The 22,194-nt window shown below is 38.0% G+C and overlaps 2 protein-coding genes across 4 annotated transcripts; one reads left to right on the top strand and one right to left on the bottom strand.

Annotated features, from left to right (window-relative positions):
• Positions 1-652: 652 nt before the first annotated feature.
• On the top strand, positions 653-7,567 carry LOC133515496 (uncharacterized). The gene is made up of 4 exons (XM_061848042.1): positions 653-1,010; positions 3,555-3,695; positions 5,004-5,666; positions 7,338-7,567. Exons 1-4 carry the CDS (start codon positions 942-944, stop codon positions 7,497-7,499), a joined length of 1,035 nt encoding a protein of 344 aa, XP_061704026.1. The 5' UTR covers positions 653-941; the 3' UTR covers positions 7,500-7,567.
• On the bottom strand, positions 7,500-21,907 carry LOC133515497 (protein-L-isoaspartate(D-aspartate) O-methyltransferase). Of its 3 annotated transcripts, none has more exons than XR_009799039.1 (8): positions 21,722-21,903; positions 21,246-21,382; positions 20,148-20,373; positions 19,187-19,272; positions 18,587-18,664; positions 13,016-16,411; positions 10,848-12,749; positions 7,500-8,393 (listed from the first exon to the last, which is right to left on the bottom strand). XR_009799039.1 is itself a non-coding variant. In XM_061848043.1 (7 exons), exons 1-7 carry the CDS (start codon positions 21,816-21,818, stop codon positions 8,377-8,379), a joined length of 729 nt encoding a protein of 242 aa, XP_061704027.1. In that variant the 5' UTR covers positions 21,819-21,907; the 3' UTR covers positions 7,500-8,376. The 3 variants fall into 3 exon arrangements, 1 of the variants encoding a protein (XP_061704027.1); XR_009799038.1 differs by lacking the exon at positions 7,500-8,393 and having other exon boundaries at positions 10,898-12,749; positions 13,016-15,735; positions 16,027-16,411; XM_061848043.1 differs by lacking the exon at positions 10,848-12,749 and having other exon boundaries at positions 16,324-16,411; positions 21,722-21,907.
• Positions 21,908-22,194: the final 287 nt, after the last annotated feature.

The raw sequence follows: 22,194 nt of genomic DNA on the forward strand, positions 1-22,194 counted from the left end.
GTCACTTTTTGTTTGGGGGGGGGGTGTGAGGGGGGGGGAGAGGGGGGTGGGGGGGGGGAGAGGGGGTGGGGGGGGTGGGGGAGGGTGAGGGGGTGAGGGGGGGTGGGGGTGAGGGGGGGGGGGGAGGGGGAGATAAATACCTAAAGTGAGCTGGAATCGGCATATCCTCCCTACTTCTGACGTTAATATTTTTTTAATTAGATCAAAAGATAAAAAAAATTTTTTTTCGAACAAAAGTTATTTACGATAATCGACAACAAAAAGAAACACACTGTGTTAATCTTTGGCAGTGTTTTTGACAATTTGTTCGAAATATTTGATAATAATGACATTTTTCAAAAGTCCGAAGCTTATTAGTGTCATAAATAAAAAAGATAATCAAAAAGGTTGAAGAAGGTTCCATACTATTCTTTGAGGATATTACCTTAGGAGCTACTAACACATACAGGCTGCTCCAAAGTAAAAAATGGTAATTTGTTAATTTCTTCGAAACCGCTACACCGGCTGTTATGATACTTTGTACAATGGTTCTAACTACCCTAATGCATATGTACATTTTGGCTTTGTCCAATGGCTAGGGACACACTGTATATTCCGTGAGACTCGGAGAGTTAAAATAGATATCGGTTACCGGGAGTGATTAGTGTTAAAACCTGGAATTAAAATTACGTGATAATTTCTTAAAAACTTACCTACAAAAATTGTATCATGCGATAGAGAATAATTTAGAATTTTGTAGGATACAATTTGTGTAGGTAGTTTAAGAAATCTACGGCTAAATCTCATTCCAGGTGTTATCCCTTATTCCCCCGGTTGACAGTCCGTATTTTCTTCAGATCGGCGACTACATCCTAACCCCAGACACATGTGTGGAGCGCAAGTCCATCTCCGACCTGATCGGCTCGCTGAACTCGGGCCGGCTGTACACGCAGGCAACGCACATGTGCCGCTGTTACGCGCGCCCTGTCTTACTCATCGAGTTCGATCAGAACAAGCCCTTTAATCTACAGGTAGGCATTCTTGAATCTTGTATATTTATCTACCTTTAATTTATATTAGTCATATAAGCCTGACCGGTAATCTACATTATCAATAAACTATAAGTCATGGAAGGTAGAGGTAAGGAATGAAATCTCCATAGGCAGAACTGTTGCAAAAATGTCCAGCTGTCTATACAGCTATAAATAATAGTTCCAAAACTCTCCAGAGTAGCTAAGAACCTAGACGTTATAGACGGTGTAAAGTGCGCTGTCTATGATTTGATTTTTTTTTCTCAAATATTCTAGGTATTGTAGCGCCACCTATTTAAGGTTTTTTGACTGACACTTTTTGGTACATGGAGATTTTATTCCTTAGGGCTAGCGCGCACGAGTTGTCTCCGCAACTATCTTATCTCTCACATCAAGTCTATGAGTTAGTATGAAAGTGCGCGCAGTAGCGACGCGACGACCGGGACACATTTTTGTCCGCGGATTAGATGACAAGTCCGCGACACAACTGCCTTCTCTATTGATTTCAGTGCAAGTGCGCGCACGGCGTAAAAAAAGTTGCCGGCCGGCCAGTTGCCACTCAACCGCCGCGGCGACAGCACGTCTTTTTTGGATATTTCTTTTATGCTCCCGGTTTCATAAACATTATACAATGTGTCCCTAGCCATTGGACACAGCCGAAATGGACATATGCATTAGGGTATTTAGAACCAGTGTACAAAGTATCATAACAGCCGGTGTAGCGGTTTTGAAGAAATTAACAAATTACTATATTTTACTTTGGAGCAGCCTGTATGTGTTAGTAGCTCCTAAGGTAATATCCTAAAAGAATAGTATGGAACCTTCTTCGACCTTTTTGATTATTATTTTTATTTATGACACTAATAAGCTTCTGACTTTTGAAAAATGTCATCATTATCAAATATTTCGAACAAATTGTCAAAAACACTGCCAAAGATTTAACACAGTATGTTTCTTTTTGTTGTCGATTATTGCAAATAACTTTTGTTCGAATTTTTTTTTTATCTTTTGTTCTAATTTAAAAAAAATATTCATGTCAGAGCATTCCTGAGAAGTAATCCTACGTGGGATTTCAGGATTTGTCCAATGGCTAAGGTCACCCTGTATAAAATTTTCCTTGTGTCAGTCTATTACACCATAATGGATGTATCCAATATTACTTGTTTCGCTGTCCCCTTCGGTTTTCACAGACAAGTGCACCGACCACAACCATCTGTTTGAAATCCATTTTGACTAATGCGGAAAATTAGAAAAAGTTGCGTTGCTGTCGCTCTCGTGTGCGTATCATTCAAATCCGAAGAGAGACATAAAAAGTTGCTCGCGCATGCCCTTACAATGATAACTGATTGTAATAGAAAAAAAAAAAAAATAATAAAAAAATAAAAATAAAAATCATTTATTTCAGACCTTGGTCCATACAGTGTTAGTACGACTTACTCTAAAAATTATATTAAATTATTATTGAAATAAATTAAACTTACGATATTTTAGGGCTTAAACTTACAATATTTTAGGGTTTAAAACTGGAGCCAGGCACATACACTAGTAATAACTAATAGTATAACTAATAAAGTCGAACAAAAAAAATTTGCTCCTTATTTTGACATCCAAAACAGGTTGCGATTACTGCGCCATGTATTTTTTTTCCGAAATGGCTTTTACTCGTCGCCAATTTTAGCAAGGTGGATTCTGCCAATGTCGAGGTGCGCCATATGTTTTGCGGTCACTGAACTAAACGTCAACTTTTGACAATCAGTGTTACCGCAAAATGTATGGAGCTGTACTGCGCTATCTCGTCTACCTATCAAATGCGAAGCAAGAAATCGTCTTAGATTTTACGTATCTTAGTCAATAAATGTATTTTTGCCCTTACTGTTTGTGGAAATACAACAAATAGAAATACTTTATTCGTCGAGCATAGGTGTATACAACATGATACTGCGTTATGATGGTTATATATTTTTCATCTCTCCTATTCGGAAAGTTCACGTTTCATAGGCTGATTGTCGGGTGGAAAATTGCATTTCCCGTAAAGTATGGTTCCCGTAAGTAGGTGTAAAGTATTTTTTTTTTTTAATTTGTACTTCGAGCAACGGCTAACAGCTATATATGCGATAGTATTCAGTTAAGAACTCTCATATTAGCTTTCGCATTTTCAGATCAAGTATTATCGAAATTAAATGTTTATTGCATTGCATTATTAAAAATGTATGTACTAGTATTTAATATTTAAATATATGAAATATTTCTTAATAAATCAATATAAATGACGATGAATGTTTAAAATATTATCATTACATTACATTCATTCATTCAGTTTCGATTTTTTAAAGGCGCGTATACATTAAGGCCGTTTCAGACAGATCCTAATTAACTAAAATATCTCGGGTGATATGGTTCACTTTCCACCCTTGGTTAACAATCTACTATGCTTGTTCCACTACGTCGTACTCAAGGGCATACGAAATTATGTTTCATTTATAATATCAATTAGCATGCACCATGTACAATTTACAAACAGACAGAATGCTATGTGTATCGCAGGGACATTTCGTGGGTTCAAGCGACATGTCGGGCGCGGACATCCAGCAGAAGCTGCAGCTGCTCACCATCCACTTCCCGCGCCTCAAGCTCGTGTGGTCGCCGTCGCCCTACGCCACCGCCGAGCTCTTCCATGAACTCAAGGTCATTCTAAACTCAACACCAGACACCATTTTACCCCTTGAACGCCAAGCCTAACGCGTGCGGCGCGTCATTGTGAACCTTGTTCGAATGTACGAGGGTTGATATTAGGATATAACCGCGCGCGTATGGAAGGTAGAGGCAAGGAACAAAATCTCCATATACCAGAAAGTGTCCGACAAAAAACTATAAATAGGTGGCGCTACAATACCTGGAATACTTGAGAAAAAATCTAATCATAGACAGCGCACTTCACTCCGTCAATAACGCCTAGGTAGCTACTCTAGCGCTACTTGGAGAGATTTGGAACTATTATTTATAGCTGACAGCTGGACACTTTTGCAACAGTTCTGCCTATGGAGATTTTGTTCCTTGCCTCTACCTTCCATACGCGCGCGACATCAGGTGACTTCTTTATCGGTCAATGGGTTAAATATAGAGACAGACCAAGATAAGTTGGCAGGGATTTTGACAGCCAGTGCAAGTGTTATTTTGAACGTAAAACTTCTATTGGTTGGGGAGCACAAGACATTTTTGGAGTCACTCGAGCGCGTCAGATTAAGATAGGGCGGGAGGATTGCATCCTGTTGAGTACCTCCACCAATTATGAGTCCTTGAAACCGAGCCGGAAGCCCAGAATAGCCCGTCAAAAAAAAAATGCCACCTTGAAATATTCGAGCGCGTCAGATTAAGATATGGTGGATTAATTACTCGTTAAATAGTGAATCTGACGATTTTAGCGATCCGTAAGCGAGTGGCAGGGTCACAAAGTTGCAAAAAAATCTCGACCTTGACTTGCTCGAGCGCGTTCGATTTTATTTTTACTCTGAAGAGAAATAAAAAAAATTGCCGATTTGCGCAAGCCGAAGTGTCAAAAATAGTTTATGATATACAGTGCGCCCAGCACTTTTTTCCTTTCACTTTTTCGCTTTCTCTGGCTCCTATTTGTAAATTAAGCGCACAAATCATTCAGAAATGTTCAAACTGTATCTCTTGATTTTGGTCTACTTGACGGCATTTTACGCAGTTTAATAGACACAAAAAAGTTTACATTATAAAAATATAAGCCTAGAATTTTTAAAATTATCATTAATTTTTTTTTTCAAATCGTCAGAATAAGGTTTCACACAACTGGGACATAAATCTGAACCTTTCTGTCTAATAATCTGTCAGTTCTGTCACGCTCGAGTATTTCAAGATGGCGGGTTTAATTTGCAAGGACACATTTAAATAAATAAATAAATAAAAAATTAAAAATTTTGGACCCTTGTTTCAATCAATTTTGTTTAAAATCGAAATTTAACTTTTCAGCAAGGCAAAAAGAACCCGTCCGTGTCCGAGGCCATAGCGTTCGGCGGGGACAACACGGCAGACGACGTCAACTATGAACGCTACAACGTTCTGGTACACGACTTCGTGCAGAAACTGCCCGGAGTCACTAGCAAGAACTTAGCGCGGATCATGAACAAGGGGCAGTCGCTGGACCATCTGATAACTTTGAATAAGGTACTGTCATACACATATATACCTACCATACACATATATACTACCATACACATACCACACACATTCGTATCTGAAGCTGTGATCAGCAACAACACGGCAGACGATGTCGACTATGAGCGCTACAACGTTCTGGTACACGACTTCGTGCAGAAACTGCCCGGAGTCACTAGCAAGAACTTAGCGCGGATCATGAACAAGGGGCAGTCGCTGGACCATCTGATAACTTTGAATAAGGTACTGTCATACACATATATACCTACCATACACATATATACTACCATACACATACCACACACATTCGTATCTGAAGCTGTGATCAGCAACAACACGGCAGACGATGTCGACTATGAGCGCTACAACGTTCTGGTACACGACTTCGTGCAGAAACTGCCCGGAGTCACTAGCAAGAACTTAGCGCGGATCATGAACAAGGGGCAGTCGCTGGACCATCTGATAACTTTGAATAAGGTACTCATACACATACATACTACCAGACACATCCGTATCCGAAGCTGTGATCAGCAACAACACGGCAGACGACGTCAACTATGAACGCTACAACAGATATGGCGCCATTGCTCAAAACAATGACGAATTTTGATATTTAACACATATTTATATGAACTGTCGCCTGCGGTATTTCCGGACCGATACGACCAAACCTTCAAGAAAAGAGCGTACTCGCATCTTACAGGCTGGCAACGCACTTACAACCCCTCTGGTGTTGCAGGTGTCCATGGGCGGCGGTAATCACTTACCATCAGGTGTTCCGTCTGCTCGTTTGCCTCCACTATCATAAAAAAAATCAGTGAAAAAATAAGGATCAAAGTCATATGGCGTCATAAGTTTTAATCAGATGTTGAAAGATGGCTGTAAATTTACTATGGCTACAAAGTTTACTTTGACAATCGACCTTTATTTCAAATTCACTTTGCTCAGATTATTAAAAAAAGACACTTTTGTAGAGTCCACTTTACAACCTTTTTGAATAACTGACGTGCTCGAGTAGCATTTTTTTTTTACATTAAAAAAAATCTTTAGTCGCTTTCCTGCTCACTAAAAAATAAAATATTATACACCGTGTTTTTATTGGATTCCCTTAACTCCGGGGTATGGGTAAGTACGTTTGAGGAAACTAAATGGCACAGTTAATTTTGAAAGAAAAATATTTATTATTCTATTTTTATAAAAATGTCATGTTGCATATAGCGTTGTCGTAACACGGGAATTACATTTAATTCAACCAAACAATTGAAAACTATGACATATCAATGTCATTTCGAACATCAATCGTCCGAGAAAGTATTTACGTTTAGTAGCAAATGTACACACTCGTATTAAACACTAATCAATATGTAAACAGGCCCTAAGGCCAGTGTATACGCTCGTGAGGGCCTTATAAGGTAAAAATAAATTATTGATTATCTCCGAAATGGAGTTAATTAGATTACTCTCTTTGAGAAAGTTGCTTAATTTAAGCTCAAGAATGCACACTTGAAATTAACGGAAAAAAAACACGGTGTATAACCTTTTTTTCTTCCTATCATCTAATCTTAATTAAAGAGCATTAAAAATTAGCCTTCGTGCATTCATTACAATAATGTTTAAGACGACGCAATATAAGTAAATAGGCATGGCGTTCAAAGGGTTAAGTACCTGGGCGACCGAGCTTTGCTCGGTTATAACTATTTATTGTAATATGGTGGTGTATAGGTGATAATCTTAACTATTTTTTTTTACTAAATTAAACTTGTCTAAAACAATAAAAATTTAAAAATTATATATAAACTTGAACGTATAAAAAAAAAAACAAAAGTTAGTCACCGGGCGATATTCGAACCCGTAACACTCGTTTAGCAGTCCGCGTCTTAACCCGCTGGACCAGACGGACAGTGGCCGGCAACACGAAATTAGCGACCATATTCTGCGACGAAAGAAAAACGCATGAAAACTCGAAAACACGCGTTTTCCCAAACATAAGACTAATCTAGATAGAATGTATACCCCCAAAAACCCCCATATACCAAATTTCAGCGAAATCGTTAGAGCCGTTTCCGAGATCACAGAAATATATATACATATATATATGTACAAGAATTGCTCGTTTAAATGTATAAGATTTACTTTTTTCTTTACCAGGAACAACTGGCTGAGGTGATAGAGAACAAAAACGAAGCAGATACATTATACTCGGTGTTACACGTTAAGGCCACGCCTTCCGACGCCGGCAAAGACGAAAAACAGACCGGCAAGAAGAAATTCACAGGGAAACTGTTCAGGAGTAAAACCAAAAAAACGTAGTGTCATTGATTCTTAATTTATTTTTGAGCTATACAATAATTTATAAGGAATAAATCAAATTATACATACATTGTGTTTTATTAAAATGCATTGGGGTTACTTCGACAACAGAGTACTTAATATTTTTATGAGTAAGGTTGTTTCAATTTGAACTTTAATAGCTATCAATAGAGTTGAATATTATAACTGTGATATATGGCTGGCTATTAAGGCATCTGTCTTACTGTGGTACAGTCAGCATCAATAGTAGCTGATGAAACAACGCGCCAAAAGTATCTGATAATCCGGATAACTTTTCCAAATAGACTAATCTTTAAAAATCACGGTCAAAAGTATATCTTTTACAATCTCATTTGTTCTACAAAGAGAACCATCACTTTTTGTTAAGCTGTTACAGAATGGTAGATACTTTTGAAGCGTTGTTTGATACGCTACTTTTGATGCTGACTGTACCAGTACAAAGTCCTTCTAGTTAAGTGAATATTAGTGATTTTCAAAATGACCCCGCTTTCGAAGTTACCCTAAAGCACCTTATACATTTTAAAGCTCAGTCCAATATTATACCATCCGGAGACCCAAAAGCGTTTTGGTTTTTGAATTTGGAACCCTTAGTTACACATCAAAAGTTAAAAATAGATTGTTAATCACATATGTACAGTCGCCATCAGATATATCAGAGCGGCCGAGGTGCTCAAAAATATCTGAACGCGCACTCTAACGCCTTGACAATAGAGGCGTGTTCAGATATTTGTGAACGCCTTGACCGCTCCGATGTATCTGATCGCGACTTTACAAGAATTTGTACGCAGGGTCTTAGGAGTATAGACAGGTCATAGGTTCAGTAGGAACGAAGGCAGTGCACTTCTTAATTTCAGAATTAAAAACGCCAAGTACCTAAAAAACAAAGGTACCCTTGAAACTTTGGTGTTGTAGGCTACGGTGACTGCTTACCATCAGGCGGGCCGTATGCTTGTTTGCCGCTGTCGTGGTATAAAAAAAACTGACTAATAGGAAATATAACGCAAAACTCGGAAGGGGGCACCACTAGCACACTATTTTACAAGTCTAGGGTAGACCGAGGGGAATCGGACCACAGGGCCAATCGGATCGGACTAACGAAAAGTAAACGAAACTAATGTTATTTAAAATATTTCTTATTGCTGGCGTCACAGGCTTGCCGCCATTAGTTTATTACGTAAGGCGATTTAGGGGGGTCGAATACGTAATAAAAGCGCTGGTAGCCTAGCGGTAAGAGCGTGTGACTTGCAATCCAGAGGTCGCGGGTTCAAACCCCGGCTCGTACCAATAAGTTTTTCGGAACTTTGTACGAAATATCATTTCATATTTACCAGTCGCTTTTCGGTGAAGGAAAACATATCGTGAGGAAACCGGACTAATTCCAACAAGGCCTAGTTTGGACCCTCTGTTTTGGAAGGTCAGATGGCAGTCGCTTTCGTTAAAACTAGTGCCTACGCCAAATCTTGGGATTCGTTGTCAAGCGGACCCCAGGCTGCCATGAGCCGTGGCAAAATGCTAGGACAACGTGAGGAAGAAGATCCTTACTTAATAAACATTAAACAGAGGGGAGGGGGTCGGCCTATTTTTATTTTTTCTTACATACTCGTAGGGGTGGGAGGAAGTCAAAATCTGGCAGAAATCATCTTACGTAATAAATGAATAGTGCCCTTGGAGTAGACACGTTTGATGAAATCTACGCTCATGTCAATGCAATATTTCAAATATTAACGGTTTTTGTCTTGATCCAATTCGCCTCGGTCTATTATACCAGTTATCACAAGCGGTTATTAAAGAAATTACGCGGAAATATTTGTATAAATAGCAGATGTTAGATTGGTGTTGAGTCTAAGGACCTGTTTCACAATGTCCAAGTCAATGGCTTGTGCACAAATCACGCGAGGTTTTTTCGGGTACTTTTTTGATACCCCCCCCCCCCCCTGGTGATATGAGGTTCTTGGCTAAACCCCCCCCCCCCCCCTCCCGCTATTTTAGTTTTTCATTCGACCTAATTTTAAGATAAATAGTATTGTATACGCTATTTTGAAGTGCCAATTGAAGATTTATGTTTAACAAAACCGAGAAAAAGTATGTGGTTGATATTTTTTCTTAGTTTCGTTCACTATGAAAAAATACACGTGAGGTCTCTTTATACCTATATATATTTTATATGAACAGAGAACTGACACAGCGGGTTGCTGGCTGTCAATGTGGGCTGTCAATGTGTTAACTACGAAATAAATTATTTTAGAAAACTAATGAAACAAGGGAATATTACTGCAATATTCTGCCGCCAGAGTGTAGCACTAGCACAAACTGTAAACAATATAGTAACTTATATACACCGCGAGCCCATATAACCCGACAGATTTTAACCACGCATTCCTGAGGTTATAAGCAGCAAAAAACATTATATGACTTTTGGTCGAATTCGGCAAAAAAAAAAAATTGTGTGTGTCTATGTGAGTGTTTTCTGCACACGACTCGGTTAGTTATTTTTCATCACACTTGCTCGAAAATTATCTTATTTCATACAGGTGTACTGAAGGACAAAGGGCTATTTTGTTCCCGCGGGAGTTATGGATTGTGAAAAAAAAAGCGTTAACTCCCTAGGGAGCTTTTCTTTAAAATTATGTCACTTATACATACAAACCAAGTAGCATAAATGAGTTTTATTTTTAAAATACTGACATTTTTAATTTAATATTTTTGTTTATGTTTAAAATTACTTAATTTGATTTAAAATATTTTTACATAATTCTCAATCGTGGCTGAATGCCGAATAGGTCCGTGCCATCGATGCTTAACCTGTCAAAAAATTACAAAATGGCGGACGAATGTTTGATATGTCACCGTGTTTAAGAATTATATCGCTTAAAATTTAGTTTTTTCTTCGCAAGTGTGATGAAAAACATTGTGTGTAACTCCGGGGGTAAGAATATTGCAAACTCGGGTCTTTAATTCCCTCCGGCCTGCGGCTGTCGGGAATTACCACCCTCTTATCCAAAATTTCACTTCGTTGCACAATGTACTATTTACATCTTGGCGATAAAACGCACCACACAGTCAATATCTCTAAAACAAGACCGATTTCAGAAAACTGTACGACATTCTAGTCTCTAAATGCGGTCAAGAATACACATTTAAAATCGGTCAGGTTATATGGACCCACGGTGTATACTATTCTAAACAATGTTTTGACAAGTTTTCACAGATTATTTGTCACGAATAAATATGACATTGGTGCATCAAGGCGGTGTGTGTACTAGTGGTGCCCCCTACGCAGATTTTACGTAATGTTCCCTATAGGTATGGTATTTGTATTAGCTTTACCTTTTTCATTGGACTGGGGCAAATCAGAACTATCGAAACGGCTGCAAACCTGCTGTTTAAAGTGTTTAAGTTTATTGGATTAACAATATTAAATAATTACAAATATTTGAAAATAGGACTAAACTACAGAAAAGTGTCTAAACCTAAGGTTAAAGTAGGCTTAGCAAAAGTGCGCCGCGACAGTACCTCGTGCGAGACTTACGGCCACCCCACACTAGGGTCTTTTGAGCGTCGGCGTCTAGTCAGCGCTATGGAAAATGGCGTCACTGCGCAGTTGCGCCAACGTTGTATCGAGCAGCAGCTATAGGTATCTCTAATGAATACAATTGCGTGAGATACTGTCGAGGCGCACTTGTGCTAAGCCTACTGGATATACATACATACACGATGTATTACGGGGAACCCGAAAGATTTAGGTCAATTTCGCCAAAAAAATTTTTTTTTTCGTTTATTTGTAAATTCAAATGTTATTTATACAAGGTGCCCATTGAGCCCATTGAGCCCAATGTGAGCATTGCGAGAGATTTTAACGGTGCATTCCTGATGGCAACAGAAGCAAAAATGTTATATGAGTTTTTGTGAAATTCGATAAAAAAAAAATACAAAAAACGTAATTTTTATGGATAAATGCATAACCTAAGATTAACCAAAAAGAGTTTTTTTATTTGGGGGTAGCCTCTCGAATACATTTTTTTAATTTTTCGATGTCAATCAATAGGTATGTACTAGACCTCAAAGTGGCAATACCGCAGTCAAAAATGTGTTTTGTACCGACTTATGGCGAAAGAATGATTTCAAAAAACATTTAATTATATCTGAAATTAATTAAAATCTTGAAAATTTGATGTGACATTTTAATTTCCAAATATTACCAGGAATGCACCGTTAAAATCTCTCGCAATGCTCACGGGCACCTTGTATAAACCTGTCACTTAAAATGAATTTTCACTTTTTTTTCGTAAAACCTTAGTTTTTGGTAAAGTGTTATTACTTATTTGTCACTTTTTACATCTATCAATAAGGATATTTTAGAGTATTTAGACTACGTCCCATAGTAGCAACATCGCCATCGAAAAGGCGTTTAGCGCTAAGTAACAATAAAAATGTTTTCTTTTTCAATTGGCATTAACTGAAACTAGGCGAATTCTAGAAACGTTTATAGGACATTTGAGTCTTTAAATATGATCAGGAATACACACACGGAATACACAATCAAAATCGTTTGTGTTCCTAGTGAAACACCGTATATATATTTTGATGATTACAAATGAAATTCTTTGCAAAAACAATACAACCTGGAATATTAAGCAGATATATCTCCCCTCATTTTATACATTAAAGTCTTGATGAGAATGATTAATTCGGTCATTTACATTGAAATACTTAAGAACTAGTTTGTGTGACCAGCGCACTATTCTGAGGGTTGCTCTCCTTTTGCTGGATTGGACATAAAATAAGAATCCTAATCATAATGGTGATTTTTTCTAATAGGCGGGTCCACACAATGCGTAAGTATAAACAAAATAACCAAGCGCACCATACGTCTACACTGGCGCGCGGCAAACGTCTGAGGCGCCTTTGAGCATGCCGAAAAACCTACACCGAGCGGCTCGGCCAAGGTCGCGCTTGGGCGAAGTAAATGTGCGGGCCGCCTCGGCTGCGGCACGTCTACACTGGCGCGTATGCTCGCTCTGTGTGGACCCGCCTAATCAAACATAAAAGTACGACAATGATTTAAATCCGCAAAACACCCCGCTGTTGTTGCGGACTATTGTTGGAAACTGGTATATACAATTAGAAATACATACTTAATTAAATATATTGGTTTATGATTACTAGTCTCTACATCATAGTATTTATCTTTTTGCTTTTAAACCACCACGGTAGGCAGAATATAAATACCTGGGTGAATCAACTTTTTTTGTTTTGTTATCGTGTCCCGTTGTCCAAGGGACAACAGTGGCACAGTTTGTTTGAAGAGACGTTGTATGCCGTTCTATTAACATGCTTAGTAGGGGGCCCATTATGGACATTGGTTATAACGACCACAAAAACGCAAGTTTAATACATTTAAGTACCATAAAATCAGTATTTCAATGAACTTTTGTCCCCTGGACAAGTAATCGTAACCATGGCAACGAGTGACGCTAAAAAGTTGATTCTCCCACCTAAACTTGGTAGAACAAAGTCATAAAGTGGAGACTGCCTTCCGATACCATTTTTTTCGGGGAAGTCCCGGAAACGTACGTACTAAGTAAACAACATTGTTATAAATACGGTAAAAAGCAATGCATTCCTCGTTTTGTTCAATACAATAAATAGGCGTAAAATGAAACAACCATTTTTTTTCTAACTTTTATATATACTGATCGAAATAAAATAGGGGCCACTAAGCGTTTTGAACGTTAAGTGAAAAGCAGAACATGAAAACAGGGTGTTTGGTGTCTCGTTTAAAAAAAAAAAAATTATTTTACACCTCTTAAGTATTGAATTCATTGTATTGGACTCATTGAATTCATTGTATTATTCCGATCACTGTTCAAAAGAAATAAGAACTTACCAATAGATGTAAAGCTGGATTCATTTATATAGAACCACTGCTGGTACTGTACTGTACCAGGATACATACAATAGGGTTGTTAGCATTTTTTTGAAACGCTTGTAATACGTTCTATATTAACCAAACGTTGCCCTAAAATTTAACTTTTACCCTAAAAACGGCTTTAAATATGTTAAAGTAACAAAATATATTTTGACCCATGCTTTCGCGCCCAAAACGCTCTTTGATAATTGTATGACGTCACAGTTTACGGGATGACACAGAACTATGTACACACCAAAGAGTAAAGTAAGTATATAGGTACATACAGACGTAACACCAAGGCCCCCAGTTGTCTGTTCTCAGTACAAAATTTGATACACAAGCCATAGCCATTTAGGTGGTGGGCGTGTATGCGTGCGTGTGGGTTTTCCGAACCCGAAAATCGTATATTGTGGGTATCTTTCTCTTTTACTCTTACTAAGACGTAATTAGAATGACAGAAAAAAAATGCCCGCAATGACGAACTTCGATTTTCGCGGTTATAGCCCAGTGTCAAACCGTGAATTGTGACGTCATCAGAATCTTCAATGTCGTATCGACTTGGGTCATGTGACGTGTGTTAAAAGATATTTTAAATTCAATATTTACAAAAATATGCTAATTTAGGGGTCCACTAAAGGTAGTTTAACATGTTATTATAAACCATAAGAATTTATTGGGATACTTTTCTGCCCTAAGATTTGTAGATGGAAACAACCCTATTAAGACTCCGAATTCTTGTCGCAATGACGTCACAATAGGGTAGTTTGGGGAGTAAATGGAGCGGTGTTAATTAATACGGCTGTGTTCATTAAAATTAAATAATCAGGCATTAACAATATAAATGGTAATTTATAATGGTAATTTATTTATTTTTAATTATTTATAAGTCAATTAAGAAAAGGGATTATTGTTAAGAGAATTCTTGTATGCCCAGAATTACTGAATCTCAAGTAGTTTAAGCAGAGCAGTCTTAGCAGAACTCACAGTTTATGCCGGTCACTCACTCTGTAATATATGCCGGTCACTCACTCTGTAATATATGCCGGTCACTCACTCTGTAATATATGCCGGTCACTCACGGTACTGTTGTTGCTAATAGTCCGTCAACAGCACGTATATCGTACTTAAGTATCTACCCACGTCTCCATATAGCTCTAGGTATAGAAAAGTGGAAATTTATGCTAGGATGCCGACTGTACTACAAGATTGTATTACAAGTACAGTACTATTAATACATTATTTTTTTTCAAAAAAGTATGGTACATTTCAATCTTATATTTGGTTTGCCGAACGTTACTTTTAAGAGTTCACAGCAAGCTCGGTTCTCCAAATAAACGTAGTTACGTTCTCATTTTAAATCGGCTAGCTAGATTGCTCTGAAACTATGTACTTACAATAGGATAAGGTATATCTATGCCTGTAATTAGTTTATATAGCTTTAGATACCATAGTTGAAACAAAAAATAAAACCGACTTTAAATATTACCAATAGCGCCATACATGTACCTATAACATTTGAAGAGTTCCCTCGATTTCTCCAAGATCCCATCATCAGACCCCGACTTGGTGCCAACGGGACCATCTCGGGGTTATACCCGTTCGATTAAAAAAAATATTGAAAACCGGTTCACGATTCTCGGAGATATCGAGTAACATACATACAAAAAAAAAACAGTCGAATTGAGAACCTCCTCCTTTTTTGAAGTTGGTTAAAAAATACAGCGAATCTACATTTTTCATACAAAACTTGTTTTTGCTCTATTGCGTTTGTTTTATAAGTTGGAGCTATATAAACTAATTATAGGCATAATGATTTCCACTTAGTGCCGCTAATAATTATACAATTTATTTGTGTACCTAATAAATATGTTTGTAGCTGAATAATTTTTGTTTGAATGATAAACAAAAAAAAAGGAAAGGAGGAAGGTTGTCTGGAAGAGATCGCTTTTTAGCGATAAGACCGCCTGTTGTTTACCTCTTCTTTATGTGTTGTATTATTTGTACTGTTTCTGTATTGAGGTGTGCAATAAAGAGTATTTGTATTGGTATTGTAAATGTATTTTCAGTTTTTAGGTAATCATTTTTATTTTGTAATGTGTCATATAGGTCCTCACCTCACCTCATGCCGTTGTATGTGCAAAGTTTTTTTATTATACTACGTCGGTGGCAAACAAGCATACGGCCCGCCTGATGGTAAGCAGTCTCCGTAGCCTATGTACGCCTGCAACTCTAGAGGAGTTACATGCGCGTTGCCGACCCTAACAACCCTCCCTCCCCTCGTCGAGCTCTGGCAACCTTACTTACCTTAAATTGTAGTATGTATCATATTATTGTACAATAAGTTCGTAGATTTAATACTTAACTGTAGTTTGTTCTGTACATAGTGTAGTGTTCATATTGTTTAATAGTTGTATGTAGTCTATTAGTTAGTGGTAATTTGTATTTCTTTGCAGATTTATCGGATACTCCACCGAACACTGTCTATGACCGTAATATGATAAGATTCATATACTAGCCGTGTCTTATCCAACCTGGACATTGGCAGAATCATCAACACCTTGATGGAGCCATCACACGAAAAATTTATTGACTTACCTTAGTTTCATTTAAATCCAACAACGTAGTTTTAAAATGAGAACAAAACTCCGTTTGTATGGCATGGTGAAATTCGGCCGAGCTCGCTGCGGACTTTTAACGGCAAAATGAAAATGTAAAGCATCTCTTAAAAATCAGGACTTAATACTATTAAGTATATCATAGTAAATAGTGATATGGAACATATATACACGGCCTACTTTAATCGCCAGAGTTTCCGCAAGAGATCCTTGTACCAGCATATGAGCGCCAGGCAGAACAGTGCGCCGGCCACGAGCAAGTATGTCGGTCACTCACGGTGCTGCCGCTCCTTGTCGGTCAGAGGCACGTAGATGACGCTCATCAGCTTTTTGACCGTGTGTGACCCGTCCGCTGCCTTGTCGACCTACGTTATAAATAGTGGTTGTAGAAAAAAAAAATACTTTTAATGCAACTGGGTTAGTCTTAGTCATAACTATTTCAAATCGTGTAAAGCTAGGTGTACACCGTGTCCAATAAGTTCGAATACAGTTATGATCCTTAATAAAATAAATTTACGCGTAGTTTATGTTATGAAAATTATATTAAATGAAAGCCACATTTATATACAATATTTACAACAAATGTTTTGGAATAACTCCACCTTTAACTTTTTTTACAAGTTTCAAACGTTTCTCAAAAGAGTCACAAGCGGCACGCACCGCATCCATCGGCATATCGTCCCATATTTGCATGATAACCTTTTTAAAATGGCTCAGGTTTGCGACTTTATAATTATTTAGTTTCGAGAGCATGTATGACCATACGAAATAATCTAGTACGTTTAAATCTGGAGAACTTGGTGGCCATTCAGTTTTCGGCAAAAAATCGGTCAAATTAGCCTTGCACCAAGCTTGAACAGCGTTTGCCGTATGCGACGGAGCTCCGTCTTGTTGGAAAACATAATAATCGTCTGCAAACATATTTTTTAAATTTGGGGCAACATTTTTCTCCAAACCTCCGATTTATAGTATGCCGCATTGATTTTGACGCCTTTATCAATAAAAACTAGAGGCAGTTTGCCCCTCTTACAAAGAGCACCCCAAACCATCACTGATGGTGAGCTCTGGAACCTAGGCACATTCTTTTCATACTCTGGAATGTCTTCTATCCGTGCTGCCCACAACCGGTCGTTCTGGGCGTTATGAGGCTGCTCTAACACAAAGAGTTTCTCGTCTGAGAAAACAAATTCGTCACCTGCGTGCCAAGAAAGTATGGTGCTACATCTTTCTACTCTCTTTTTCTTGGTTGCATCTGAAATGCCATGTACTTTTCGTTTTTTATAAGCATGACATCCAAGATCTTTTTTCAATATATTATGTACAGATCCCCTGGATATTTTCAGATCAGCAGCTAATTTTCTAATAGATCGGTGTTTTTTCCGCCGAATTCGCTCTCTTATAGCCTTTACCACTTTTTCAGTTCTAGGTGAGCGGGGCCGACCGGATCTTTTCCTGTCCTCTGTAGAAGAGATCTCTTTATACCTTTTTATAGTAGTATAAACCAGATTCCGTTTAATTCCATGCGGTTGTAACGCCTTGAATATAGCACATGGCCTGTCGCCTTTAAGGAATTTTCTAATAATTTCTTCACGAACGTACTTCATCGTGTATTCAAGCCAAACTAAAAATACGTGACTCATGAAATTATAGTACTATGTTTATGTCAATATACTTTTTAAATTAAAATAAGAATTTTATATCCAGCGATCCGTATGTCTATACAGCAAGTGCTAAAAGTTTGTATTCGAACTTATTGGACACGGTGTAGACAAAGCCAGTGCTGGCTTGTTATTGGCTTCGTATAAACAGTTTTCCAAGACAAGTCAGCGATGGCTGCTAGCACTAGCGGGAATAGAGCGCTTGTATATACACGCTTGGATAGACACTCTTGGATAGACACGCTTGGATAGACACGCTTGGATAGACACTCTTGGATAGGCGGGAATAGGCCCGCCACGCCAGTGCTGGCTTGTCTGATGACTGGCGCTAGCGTTACTGGCCTCGTCTAAACCTAGCTTAAGTAATTCTCGACATATTTAGCAATGTGACAGACAGGTAGATCGACAAAGTCGCACCATAGAGCGTTTTCACATTGCCCGATCCGATATCGGATGTCGGATGGAAGGTAAAACGTACGACATGTGTTTTTCTGTATTTGTTTATGTATTTAATAAATTATGGTTACTAAAAGACGATACACAACGCAAAAAAGGCGAACTTGATGCTATATGACACGCTCCAGGAGCTGTTTTTTTTTATATTAGCGCGTTGTCGATATCCGATATCGAAAACGCGCTCGACTTCTGTCGAAGCTCCCCGTCAGCTGTCGAACCGATAATATTTGTTTGTGTGCGTATGTGCAGTTTGTTGTAGTGTGTTTGACTACGAGGATATAGGATCCTACATCCCATATATTGGATCGGATAATGTAAAAAAAAGTGTCTAAAGGTTCGCCAGTTTAGCTTTTTGGCACGGAACCCTAAAAACATCCAAACCACTATTTTAAATGTCCAAACACACAAACTATTTCCCTTTCTTACCTGTGTCAAATGTTGCTCTCCGCCCTCCGGCCCAACCGGAACTATGAGTCTGCCTCCCGGCTTCAACTGTTCTATTAACTGGAAATAATGTAATCAACATATCATATCTGATTATGTATATACTTTTTATTTTAATATAATTACACTAATAGAAAAAAAAAAAAAAACAAATTCACAACCTATTGGCCAAACAGAGACATTCTAAGCCTATACAAGCAGATTAAGTGTAAGGCCCGAGTGGACGCTCGAAGCGGAGCGTTTAGCGGGGCGTGCAGCGTGGCGTCGGGCTCACAAGTGAAAGTGATGCGAGCAGCGTGCAGTGCGGCCGCTCCTATACGTTTGCATTTGTTTAATATGCACGCCGCACGCCCCGCGCCGCTGCACGCCCAACTCGAGCGTCCACTCAGGCCTTACACTTAGAGGCCAAAAAAAAATACTTCATAAATATAGAAAGGTAAGGTTTTGAACCCACATAACACTGCTTGGCTTCTCTGAGCTTGCTATTTGAGTTTGTTAAAGTTTAAAAATTACGCTCTAATACATTAAGTTACTTACATTAAAATTACGCGCAAAACAAAGAACAAAAAAAAATATAGTTACAGCTTCTGGAAGTGTAGGTGCGGCTGCTCCAACATGAATAGCATTGTATGGGGCTTCAGCTTCGTAACCGACTCGCCCGTCCCCCGCTACAAAATAAAACAAGTTTGGTTAGACAACTGTCAGTCACCTCAAGTGTTAATGGCTAAAATGTAAATAGAATAGAAGAAACTTAAAAAAAAAACTACCTAAATGTAATACGTGAGATTTAATTAGTGTAATTGAAAACATCTCCAATCAGCTTGGACCAAGGTACCTTGGGTCAAGGTACCTTCTAAAGATCGTGCGCTGATCCGTGGAAATCCTTCAGAAAGAGTGCAACTACACACTCTATTGGCAAATTAATCTTACTTAAATCAGCAAGGAGAAAAAGCAAGAAAAATAAAATATTACCTGACACCATATCAGAGAAGTAAACCTAACTAAAAGTTGCAAATTGTATCATCAATATGGATGGCACTATTTATTTTGTTTACATTTTAAATTAAAGTAGTGTTTTCGATAAGGCTAAAAATGCAAGTAAACTTTTTTTTTTATACTACGTCGGTGGCAAACAAGCATACGGCCCGCCTGATGGTAAGCAGTTTCCATAGCCTATGTACGCCTTCAACTCCAGAGTTACATGCGCGTTGCCGACCCTAAACCCCCCTCCTCCTCGTTGAGCTCTGGCAACCTTACTCACCGGCAGGAACACAACACAATGAGTAGGGTCTAGTGTTATTTGGCTGCTGTTTTCTGTAAGGAAGAGGTACTTCCGCAGTTGGGCTCTGCTCTAGATCTGGAATGACATCCGCTGTGCTGTGCCCTACCACACAAAGCGAGATGACATTTACAATGCCCATACCTCTCTTTTGGACGTAGTTTAAGGACGTACCCGGGTCCAAATTATCACTCTTTATTAATTTACGTGTTCCTAATCAAATTAACAAACCATATGTATTGCATAAGAATAATATTTACAAACCAATCAATTTAATGCGCTCAGAAGTCAGCAGGGCAGGATTATCTTTCTTAATATTTTTAGTAGCTAGTTGCACCAGCTCGGGAATATGTTCTATGCCTATGACTCGGCCGGTCTCTCCAACCATGAACGCCATACAAGCAGTCAAGTATCCGGAGCCAGAGCCAACATCTAAGGCTTTTTCTCCAGGAATTAATTGGTTTTTAAGCCTTTCCAGTGCATGGGCATGCTGAAAGAAAGATAGAATACTCTTTATTGGCACACCCCTATAAAAGGTACTGTTAGCTTAGAGAAAAACAACTGCAAAGCATAGTTTGGCATAATTTGTTTAATTAATCCTATGATGCAAAATTTCCTTAGCTGATTGAACCAAGTGGAGGCAAGGGCCTAAACTTACACAGAAAGTTTAGGCCCTTAATTTAAGTTCCTGATTAAAACCGTCACTTTTCTGCTGAATTCGCAGGTATTACGGATTAAGCTAGTAAACAGCAACCTTGAAGTTTTTCATTTAGAATTCCATTTTTGATTATCATTGATCCAATATCATGTCGGTGGGAAATGAGGGGTTTAATTTGGTTTAGGGGTTACTTTGATTCAGATTTATTTATTTATGAGAAACTATATTGTGATTATCAGAGCATAAATTCAAATAATAAAATAATAGCAGCAATTTTAAGAAATTTTCACCTGAAAAAAGTTGTTAAGCTAATATTTATAGAAAAGAAAAATAACATGAACATGGAAATGATATCAATAGGGAACAAAAACCATTGTCAAATACGCAATAATAAATTAGGGAACATATCCATACTATGTGACCTGACCTGAGTGTATGCCATGACACCCCATCTAATTTTCACATAGTTATTCAAATGACTTTATTTTTGATTGCAAACAGAAGTCTGTGACTTTCAAAAGCATAAACGCTGTAGGCCGTATTTGAATAATCCTTAGAAAAGTGCAAGATTTCCTCAGTGGATATTGCCTATCTATGTGATGAAAACCTAAGAAACTCCAGCATACTATGGGTATGTTCCGTTATACAGCTATTTCAAGAAATTCACTTATTGATCAATCTAGCCCAAAGTATTGTACACTGACCATGTGTGGGGCGCTGATGGTGGCAGAGTAGCCAATAGACTGCGGAGAGTCATGGTACGGAGCATAGGGACAGTAGTTCTTACGATCCACAGAGTTCATAGCATTTGCTACTGCGTCAGATTTAATAATGCCATTTGCTGTAATAAACAAAACATTCCACAAGTTTTTATATAATAGTGTATGGCTCAGACGTAAGGAATTTGTTCTGGTTATCGTAAGTATATAAAACTCAATAAGCTCGAATTACGAAATTACATTTTATGAATTGCGATAAAAGTTATGGAAAAAATCGTCATCATTTACTACAGAGTCGTAGTTTTAATTTTACAATTTGTTATTATGAAGCCAAACTTTAAGAATAATGAAACTATAAAAATTTGATGTTACGCTTCCTAATGATTATCGTTGAATTATATAGGAAGAAGATAATTCAATTGAAGTCCAATTTAATAATATGATTGCGAAAGTGATTTTACCTTTAAGATTGCGCACCAAATCAGCGTTATTTATACCATGACTCCTCCAAGCCATCACTGACAATCCAATAATCAAAAATACAACGGTGTAGAACATAAACAAATATTTTTCCAATTTTTCTGTAATTAAAGGAGTCAATGTTTTTTATAGAAGTGAAAATACTGAAAATTGAAAATTTGAAATGTCAATATCACCAAATGTCATTAAAGATGTTTGAGGTTATTTAGTAACTGTTGCGGTAATCGCTGGAGTTGTGTGTTTTATATTCTGCCATGTGTTTCTTTATTAGTAAAATATTGCTGCCTTACTTCAAACTTGCCAACTGCAACTGTCAGATGTTCATGTCATGTCATATTGTTTGAGATTGAGATTTGATTTGGTCACTTTGTTCTGCTGCATAAAAATCAAGAATTTAACAGCAAATCATTTCAAATTCTATACAGAAACAGATACAACCTTACGCAGCGAGTCG

This window comes from Cydia pomonella, chromosome 2 (genome assembly GCF_033807575.1).
Source record: "Cydia pomonella isolate Wapato2018A chromosome 2, ilCydPomo1, whole genome shotgun sequence".
NCBI classification, from domain to species: Eukaryota; Metazoa; Arthropoda; class Insecta; order Lepidoptera; family Tortricidae; genus Cydia; species Cydia pomonella.